This window comes from Amphiprion ocellaris, chromosome 6 (genome assembly GCF_022539595.1).
Source record: "Amphiprion ocellaris isolate individual 3 ecotype Okinawa chromosome 6, ASM2253959v1, whole genome shotgun sequence".
In the NCBI taxonomy this organism is placed as follows: Eukaryota; Metazoa; Chordata; class Actinopteri; family Pomacentridae; genus Amphiprion; species Amphiprion ocellaris.
In genome coordinates, this window is record NC_072771.1 from 3,112,909 (window position 1) to 3,123,986 (window position 11,078).

The 11,078-nt window shown below is 35.2% G+C and overlaps 1 protein-coding gene across 1 annotated transcript in view; it reads left to right on the forward strand.

Moving 5' to 3' along the window:
• Positions 1 to 10,069, forward strand: part of mmp11a (matrix metallopeptidase 11a) — a 62,585-nt gene extending 52,516 nt beyond the window's left edge. Inside the window, 3 exon segments of the mRNA XM_055011530.1 lie at positions 4,029 to 4,224; positions 6,256 to 6,346; positions 8,151 to 10,069. Of these exon segments, the coding sequence (XP_054867505.1) occupies positions 4,029 to 4,224; positions 6,256 to 6,346; positions 8,151 to 8,241 (378 nt within the window). The 3' untranslated portion in view covers positions 8,242 to 10,069.
• Positions 10,070 to 11,078: the final 1,009 nt, after the last annotated feature.

The window sequence follows — 11,078 nt, forward strand, 5'->3', positions numbered from 1 at the left end:
TCATTGGTAGTTGATATAAAGTGGTATTCATAGGTGTCTATATGTTGGTGTTATATGTGTAGAGTTACAAGATGCTTCCATGTTGTCTTCTTGAATTTTACCTACATTTGCAGCTTAATTTGCCTTACTTAACACTACCATACATTTACTTGAAAGAAACACTCAACAGAGATTAAATTCTATTGATTCTAAAGATTTGGTCCAAATTACTCAAATTGTCTAAAATGCCCTAAAATCAATCCAGGATGATTCACAAATGCCCCAAATTGACCCTAAAATGGTGCAAATGGATCATATTACCATTGTTGTGACGAAACACCTAAAAACTTTAATTTTGTCTTTCCACACATCAGATTCTGCTGCTGTTACAGCCTCAAAAGTTGATGAAATGTCGACCAAAGATTGTATTTCAGTAGAAATATGGATCCATTCATAGATATATATATACACTTACAAGAACATTATGGTGACATAATGCCAACCTCGATTGAAAATTTTGCACTTTTTCCCCATTTTTAAAGTCAAATAATAAAAAAATGTTCTCTATTGGACAAACTGAATCATTTTGATCTACTGGAAACTATTCTGTCTGAGTCTTCACCAAATTTCGTGACTATGGGAGTTATGTTTCTGGAGATATTGAACCTTTAAAATGGATTCCGGAGTAAGGAAAAACGACAAATATCTCAGGTCTGATTCTCCAAACGGAACCAAATTGTTCTTAAGAACTTAGATTTGGGTTCCAAATAACAAAGAAGTAAACTGGAGAAAATCCAAGCTCGTGCATCAATGTATTTCCTGAATTCTGTCTGATGTTTAAATTCACAAACACAAAAATGGGACTTCAAAAACCAGATCATTATAATTCCATGTAAACACAGTCAGTGACAGTCGAATGCAGACGTCCAGTTCCCACTTGTGTAAGCTGCCTCTGGGACCAGAACTAACCTCCACACTAGTTATGAAATCAGGACTCAAGTCCCAAGAAAGTTTCCACTTCCAACAGAGGAAAGTGAAAACAGTCTTCAGTATCAAACAGAGGAGCTCAAACAACCACAAGGACCAAAACACATTTCTTCATCAGAAAGTGTTTCACAGCAGCTCATCTCCAACAACAAGGTCCTACCCTAACCCTAACCCCACCCTAATCCTAACCCTACCCCTAACCCTACCCCTAATCATACCCCTAACCCTCTACACACTGCAGAGAGTTTTAATGGAGCTACTGTCATCTAAGTAAAATAATCATTATTTTCTCCATTCATTTAGTCTTAGAAATTATTTAGATTTTTTTTTATCAATTTGACATATGTTTGTAAAATACTGCAGATTTTACACTTTTTAAACCTTAATCAGTTAAACTATATAGTTACTAAATATAAAAAAGCATTGCTGCAAATGTTAACTCTTTATTTTACACTTAACCATAAAATTACACAATTAGTTTATGACATTTAAATCACCAAAAATACAATTATTCAACAGGTATTATTGGAAAGACAAATTGTATATTAAGGATTTTTTTTTTTAAATTAAAATGAAAAATAAAATTATTTTTAACGTTATTAAGTTATTTTACAGGTTTTCCCTGTTTTGTTTAATTATTGATAATATCTCATAAAATCCCACAAAAAAAATCTTATTTAAATTATTTAAATCTGCAAAAATATAATTATTCCAAAGAAAATATCTATATTAAGAACGGAAAAATGGTAGAAAAAACTCTTAAAACTGTTTTTTGAAAAAAAAATACAGATAATGTCTCATAACATCTCAGAAACAAATAATTTATCTGTTAACTGTTAAAAAACAAAAACAGTCAAAATAGTAATTTGTTGTTTTACAACAATTGACTGGAAGTGATTTCCACTGAACGATTTTTTACTGTATTTAAATCTGCAAAAATATCATCATTTTACTGTTATTATGAATGTTTTTTTATTTATTTGTGTTTACAACATTTGGCAGTGTAACTGCACTATATTTTACATCAGAAAAATATCATTATTTTACAGATATTTTCTCCTGTTTTTTTTTTTAACAATGTTTAACATCACTTTTCTAGCCTCCTACTGCCACTTTTTCCTTTTATTATTATTATTATTATTATTATTGTTGTTATTATTATTATTATTATTATTATTATTATTATTATTATTATTATTATTATTATTATTATTACTATTATTATTATTATTATTATTTTACAGTGTAGTGGAGCAAAAAGCATAATTTTCCATCTAAAAAGTAAAATAATACTACTAATAATATATAACATGACTATAAACTATCCCCCTGCATGGCCCCAAACCAACAGACGCTGATTGATACCAAATGTTGTTCAGTAATTTGGGTGGAGTGACTGTTTAAGGTGGATAAATCAGGAGCTGCTGAGATGAACATCTCGTGTTTAGGTTGTTGTCGCAGCGCTGAGGGCTAATTTCAGAGCTGAGCAGCGTGTAAAGCAGCGAGCGTCTTGTTTTGATGATGCTCAGCAGTTTGAGTTGACATTCCAGGTTAATGATACGTCCCGGCTGTTAACCACACATCCCTCCCTCGTTTCTGGACCTGCACTGTGTTTGGTGGACAGCAGGTCCTCCGACTCTGCAGTAAACATGTTGGAGACGTCGACACGCTGCGCTGCCATGAGAGGAATGCCATGAGCTGGCTTTTATTGTGGAGGGGCTTCATCAGACAATAACAGCCTGCAGATATCAGAGATGAGTTTAAGGACTTTAATCTAAGTAGTACTCGTGTTTTAACATGTTTTTTAGCCACGTCAGGAGGTTCAGAGTGATTTCTGTTCAGCACAGTAGTGTCTGTTCTGCAACACACCTGGAGGCACCAGAGTTTAACTGGTAGGAGACTTTAATGGATGCATGGAGGCCGTCTTCTGACAGAAAAATTTAACTAAAATTTACAACAGTAAAGGTTAAAAAGTTCAGGAATCTTTTCAATATTTTAAACTAAAATCATGCCTAAATTATACAACTTGAAATTAAGACAGTAAGTCAGTCCTAAAACGTCTCTAAATAAGTCATAATAATAATAATTATTATTATAATAATTATTATTATTATTTTGGGACAAGAATTTACATAAAAAAGGCTCTTTTATGTCAAAGTGCTGAGAAGCATCCCCATGTCATGATGCTGCCACCACTATGCTTCATGTCATGATGCTGCCACCACCATGCTTTACATCATGATGCTGCCACCACCATGCTTCATATCATGATGCTGCCACCACCATGCTTCATATCATGATGCTGCCACCACCATGCTTTACGTCATGATGCTGCCACCACCATGCTTTACATCATGATGCTGCCACCACCATGCTTCATATCATGATGCTGCCACCACCATGCTTCACATCATGATGCTGCCACCACCATGCTTCACGTCACGATGCTGCCACCACCATGCTTCACATCATGATGCTGCCACCACCATGCTTCACGTCATGATGCTGCCACCACCATGCTTCATGTCATGATGCTGCCACCGCCATGCGTCACGTCATGATGCTGCCACCACCATGCTTCATGTCACATCATTATGGTGCCACCACCATGCTTCACGTCATGATGCTGCCACCACCATGCTTCACGTCATGATGCTGCCACCGCCATGCTTCACGTCATGATGCTGCCACCGCCATGCTTCATGTCACATCATGATGCTACCACTGCCATGTATAAGCTTTAACTGTATTCAACTAGCAGTCAGATATGTTATATATTTAATTAACTGATATCACTTTGTAGAAATCTGTTTTCCTTTTGACATGAAAGAGTCTGGGTTTTTTTTGGTAAATTCTTGCCAAAAAAAAAGCCAAAATAATTGACCCTAATTCAGTGTTAAAAAGCAATAAAACAGGGGCAAATTTCTAAATCCCTAAACTGTGACTGTCTGGTTCCACTAACTGAGCTTAGACTCAAACAAACTGAATCTCCATCTAAAGCTCTCAGCTGTTGATTTTATCATTTATCAGTGTTGAGTTGGATTTAACCTGAAGGCCTGCAGCTGTTCGGGCTCTTCACCAACATCTTCTTCCTCGGTCAGGCCTTCATCATCATGCTGGTGTACGTCTGGAGTAGAAGACACCCGCTGATTCGCATGAACTTCTTCGGCCTGCTGAGCTTCCAGGCTCCCTTCCTGCCCTGGGTGTTGATGGGATTCTCACTGCTGCTCGGGAACTCCATCGTAGTCGACCTCCTGGGTGAGAAACAACCCGGCAAAATCAGATTTTCTGTTCAGATACGTTAGAAGAGAATACAGAACATGAAACCATGAACAAGTACTGACATTTTCAAACTACAGAAGTCTTAGTGGTTCATATTCAGTTCTGAGTCCAGTTAAAATACATAAATGATACCAGATACCTGACATATTCTATATTCTCTCTCTCTCTCTCTCTCTCTCTCTCTCTCTCTCTCTCTCTCTCTCTCTCTCTCTCTCTCTCTCTCTCTCTCTCTCTCTCTCTCTCTCTCTCTCTCTCTCTCTCTCTCTCTCTCTCTCTCTCTCTCTCTCTCTCTCTCTCTCTCTCTCTCTATATATATATATATATATATATATATATATATATATATATATATAAGCTGGGAATGACAAATCAATGACTCCCTGTTTTAGAATATAGATATATATAAAAATACAAAGTTTGGTGTCTGTAGGTGCTGCTAAAATGGAGGTTTCTGACTAATTTTTAATCTTTTCCATGAGTCTGAAAGAAGACCCAAAATCTTAAAAACCTTAAAGGTTTCCTAAAAATCTGGTGAGTATGTTATTTTAGGAATCAGACACAAGTCAGTTTTAAGCATCATGATGTGAAGCACGGTGGTGGCAGCATCATGATGTGAAGCATGGTGGTGGCAGCATCATGACGTGAAGCACGGTGGTGGCAGCATCATGATGTGAAGCATGGTGGTGGCAGCATCATGATGTGAAGCATGGTGGTGGCAGCATCATGATGTGAAGCACGGTGGTGGCAGCATCATGATGTGAAGCATGGTGGTGGCAACATCATGATGTGAAGCACGGTGGTGGCAGCATCATGATGTGAAGCATGGTGGTGGCAGCATCATGATGTGAAGCACGGTGGTGGCAGCATCATGATGTGAAGCATGGAGGTGGCAGCATCATGATGTGAAGCATGGTGGAGGCAGCATCATGATATGAAGCATGGTGGTGGCATCATCATGGTGTGAAGCATGGTGGTGGCATCATCATGGTGTGAAGCATGGTGGTGGCAGCATCATGATGTGAAGCATGGTGGAGGCAGCATCATGATATGAAGCATGGTGGTGGCAGCATCATGATGTGAAGCATGGTGGTGGCAGCATCATGATGTGAAGCATGGTGGAGGCAGCATCATGATATGAAGCATGGTGGTGGCAGCATCATTATGTGAAGCATGGTGGTGGCAGCATCATGATGTGAAGCATGGTGGAGGCAGCATCATGATATGAAGCATGGTGGTGGCAGCATCATGATATGAAGCATGGTGGTGGCAGCATCATGATGTGAAGCATGGTGGTGTCAGCATCATGATGTGAAGCACGGTGGTGGCAGCATCATTATGTGAAGCACGGTGGTGGCAGCATCATGATGTGAAGCATGGTGGTGTCAGCATCATGATGTGAAGCACGGTGGTGGCAGCATCATGATGTGAAGCATGGTGGTGTCAGCATCATGATGTGAAGCACGGTGGTGGCAGCATCATTATGTGAAGCACGGTGGTGGCAGCATCATGATGTGAAGCATGGTGGTGTCAGCATCATGATGTGAAGCACGGTGGTGGCAGCATCATGATGTGAAGCATGGTGGTGGCAGCATCATGATTCCTAAAATGCTGCACTGACCAGATTTTAAGGAAACCTGTAAGGTTGTAAAATTACAGAAAAAGTACTAATTTCGTAGTTTACTTTTATAAAAAGCTGTAATAATGTCCACATCAAAAATAGTAATTCATTATTTTATAATGTCCTACTGTTAAAAGCCAGTTTTATCAGCAAAAATATTGTTATTTTGCAGCTATTTGCTCCATAATTTCTGAAATTATAGGTAATAGCTGGTAAAATTGTAGAAAAAAATGTTGATTGCAGTATTCTCTAATTTTTTTTAATCATTATTTTCTGCATCTTAGCAGCCAGATTTGTCTTTTTATGGATTTTTAAATATAATTTGTTGTGCTATATATGATATAAACTATGAGCAGACCTGCTGTTCAACCTCTTCTGTCCCTCCTCAGGTATCAGTGTGGGTCACATGTATTATTTCCTAGAAGATGTGTTTCCAAACCTGCCTGGAGGAAGGAAGCTGCTGATGACTCCAGAACTGCTGTAAGAACCACAATTCATCTGGTAAACTTTATTATCATTTAGACAATCTGGAAAAACTTCATGGGATCCCTTCCACAGATTATGTCAACAATTTTACGACCCAAAGTGCTGTGCAATAGAGAAATAAGATTAGTGTTAGATAGATAGATAGATAGATAGATAGATAGATAGATAGATAGATAGATAGATAGATAGATAGATAGATAGATAGATAGATAGATAGATAGATAGATAGATAGATAGATAGATAGATAGATAGATAGATAGATAGATAGATAGATAGATAGATAGATAGATAGATAGATAGATAGATAGATAGATAGATAGATAGATAGATAGATTAAACCTTTATTGATCCCACCGCGGGGAAAGAAGTTCATCAGTTTAAAACTCTGGAGGTTTGAAATGTGGCAGAAATTACATGAAGTGTGAAAAAGTCTCCGGTTTAACTGTTCTAAATAAAAGAAAACAGCCTATATATCTTCCTTTCAGTGCAATAGATGAGATTTTAAAAATCCATAAATAGATGATGAGAATCTGGCAGCAAGGATGCAGAAAATAATGATAAAAAAGACGGAATAATATAATATTATTATTATTATTATTATTATTATTATTATTTCTAAGATTTATTATGAGGGATAACCTGTAAAATAACAGTTACATTTTTTTAAAAAAATAATTGATTAATTAATTATATATTTTTCCATCCCTTATGTAAATTAAATATGTAAAATAATATTTATTATTATTTTTAATGTAGTTGTGCTAGTTATCTTTAATCTGATAAAACGGGAAATCTGTAAATTCTACAATTTTTATTTATTAATTTTACAATTTTTCAATCCCTAAAACACATCAATTTTTCTTTTTAAAATAAAATAAATATCTGTAAAATAATATTTTGCTGTAATTTTAATGCCAAACATCATTAAAAGATTAAATTACTGTTAATAAAAATATATATTTTTAATTGTGGACATTAAAGTTTTGGTCTTTTATTTTTAGGGTTATAATGTAAAATATTACTTTTGTTTATGTCATTTTGCTTGTTATTATCTTTTATCTAACAAAACAGGAAAAATCTGGAAATTAATGTTTTTTTAATGCATTTAACAATTTGTATTTATTTTACAATTCTTCCAGTCCCTAAAATTCATAATTTCTCTTTCAAAAAAATGGCAAATATTTGTAAAATAATACTTTTTGCTGATTTAAATACAGTGATCCTGTAATTTTAGAGTGAAACGTCATAAAAGACAATTACTCTTCATGAAAATATATTTAATTGTGGACATTAGTTAAAGGTTTGGCCTTTTATTTTTAGAAAAAAAAAAAGTAAATTTCTATTTTTTGGTGTAATTTTGCTCGTTATCTTTAATCTATGAAAACAGGGAAAATCTGTAAATTAAGTTAAATTGTTAAAAGAAATTACAGCATTCATTTTTCATACTATAGCACTATTTTTCCTCCAGTTTTTGTCTATTTGACATTTATTATATTGTTCCTCCATACATCCTCATCTCCATGTCATATTGTGTTATTGAGGTTCCTTCTAGTGTTCCAGGAGATGACAGGAGGCTTTAAACGGTTAAACATCTGATCTGATCAGTGAAATATGTCAAAATGAACCCAGAGGATGAAATCTGGTTGAAAACTGCAGATTCTATGTTGAGAAACTTTACAAACATTTCAGAGTCAGAACAGAGACGTGATGAAGAATCTTATATTAGTGCCAGAAACTGCTTGTTTAGGAAGTTTAATCAGATTCAGTTTTTGTGGTTAAAATGTTTTGTCTCTGCAGACGGATGATGTTCGACCAACCGGAGGATCCAGACTATCGTCCTCTTCCTCAGCAGGACGAAGATCTGCAGGACGACGAGCAGCAAAACTGAAAGCAGGAATTCTGGAGGACAGTAAAGATGGACAGATCTGAGGAGGAGCTCAGAGGAATAAATCACACAAAAAGTTCACCTATGGAGCAATAATTTATGTTAATGAGGAAACAGCAGCACAGAGAGGAAGAAAAGTCAAATATTCAGAAAATAAAAGTTAAACTCACCTTTAGGTTGCTGTTGAACGAGTCGGTGTTTGATGTCAAGCTGCAGTTTCACATCTTAAAGATCGGTAGTTTAGAATAAAAAAGTATCAGAATAAAACCCTGAGATCTGAGACTGAATAACCCTGAAACATTCTCACAAACACTCACAGGTCACTGCATTAGATACACCTGTTGAACTGCTCGTTAACACAAACCTCTAATCAGCCAATCAGATGACAGCAGCTCAACGCATTTATTCATGTAGACGTGGTCAAAATAACCTGCTGGAGTTCAACCTGAGCATCACAACGGGAAGAAAGGAGACAAAAAAAGCAACAAAGAGATTAAAAATGACGAAACATGAGACAAAAAACAAGAAAAAGAGACTGAAAATTACAAAAAAAAACAACAAAGAGATTGAAAATGACAAAACCAGACAAAAACAAGAAAAAAGATTAAAAAATAGACGAAAAATGAGACAAAAGGCAAAAAGATAGAAAATGACCAAAAAAAATGACAAAACATCTGGATATCTTTTTGGACAGGTGTGTAGTCATTCTGGGCAGAATTTTGTCATTTTGGACATGTTTCTAGTCATTTTTGGACGTTTCTAGTCATTTTTGGACATGTTTCTAGTCATTTTTGGACATGTTTCTAGTCATTTTTGGACATGTTTCTGGTAATTTGGACACGTTTCTAATCATTTTGGACATCATTTTGTAGTTATATGGACAAATTATGTCAATTATGGACCAGATTTAGTCATTTTCCTGGTTAAATGTGAGTATTTGTGACATCTTTTTGATGAGTAATTTTGAGTGACAAAGAGAAACAGATCCAGGGTAGCGATGACTGTTTCTGTCATGAAACCTGCTCAGCTGTTGACCTGAAAGCAGCAGCTCTGACCTCTAGCTGCCGCTGCTTTCAGATCTGATGACGTCTGCACTCTTTCACCTGCTGCCTTTTGTGGCTCTGAATAAATAGAAACTGCTGCGTCCAACAAACAGACCTGAGAGTCCAAACAGCAGCTTCAAACTCCTCGTTTCTCCTACAAATACCAGGCAGAACCGGGAGTTTAGGATTTTCCTTCAACGATGAGAAATCTGACATATTTAAGTATAATTTAACACCTTCTATACATTTAAACTGCAGCTTTTATCTGTGATTCATGAGTTCACCTCCTGTTAGGTTCATTTCTCAGCAGCAGCAAACCAACAAATCCCAATAAATATTATTTATATCTCATTATTAACTCAATTTCTGTTAATGTTTAGTCTTTTAGTGTTCTACCTCTCACAGATCACGGTTCAGTGAGGATAATTCACTCGTTTTTCAATAAAAATGCATGTTTTTTAATATACTTTGGAAGGACCTACATATAAAATACAACAGTTTTACATGATGTTGATTTATTGAAAATTTTATGTTACATTTTGGAATTTTTTTCTTTTTATGGACATGATAAATTAACACTTCCTCTGTTCATAGTATAAATATGTGAAATGAAACATTTTATACGTTGATTACACTCTTTAAGCCAAACAGCAGAAGTTTCAGGGTCAGTTTCACCTGGCAACATGACAGGAGGGTTAAACGCTGGTTTACTCTGACAGAACACACAGTTTTTATATGTAAACCTGCATTTTCCAATAGAACATTATAGCTCACTGCATATTCAGTGACTCTGTTCACCAGTTTTCTATCATTTACACTAAATAAATTCACTTTTCGTATTTGAAATCAACCGTCTAGATCAGTTTTCATTATTGGACAGATTTAAAGTGATGCAGCGTCGCATGTTTTCACTCAGTTTTCTTCTTTTATGTAAGAATGAAAGTTCAAACAAAATACACTGATTAAACCTCTCCGGACTTTCAATAAGAACATTTTAAATGATGCTGAGCAAGAAAAGTGTCCTAAATCTTTATTTCTTGAGACTAAAGCTGTCTTTTTGTGCATCTGCGAGTCGGATAGTCCTGCTGTTTAGCATTTAGAAGCAGTAAACGAACATTTAACAACTCATTATAATACGATTAAGAGCTAATAAACTTTGCGCTGTGTTGAAGGCATTTTTTTAATGTTTAGATTTTTACAGCCAAATTGTTGTTGTTTCATCTGCTAAATTTTAAAAAATACTTTATTTGATTGAGGTTTAATTTAGTAAAAAAAAAAAAAAAAACTCCCTGAATTAGCAAGAACCAAGGAGATAAAACAGAAATTAACGGAAAACAACCCGAATTATCTTTAAATGAAGCAAATTTATCCAACTTTCTAGATTTCTCTGAATAAAACACAAAAATGTTTTTTGCATGATTCTCAGCTAATATTTGGACAAAATGAGGTTCAGTTGAAGCTAAAAATTTCTGCAAAATTGATGAAAGATTGAAATTTAAATCTTCTGGACGTTTACGTTCCTCAGAGGATTAATCAGACTGATTTTTACCTGCAGCTCCACCATCATCCACCAATTAATTCACATATTCTGAATATTTTTAAATGATTAAAACAACCTGGAGAGACACAAAACACATTAATGTGGAAAAAAAAGCAGATTAAAACACAACAGAAATCATCTTTGAATTTAGCATAATTAATTCAGCTGCAGCTTTAATAAGATTTTTTTTTTAAAATCACTAAAAACAAATCTTGTTTGCTGCAAAAAACGAGGTTTTCTAGAAGGTAAAAACGTCT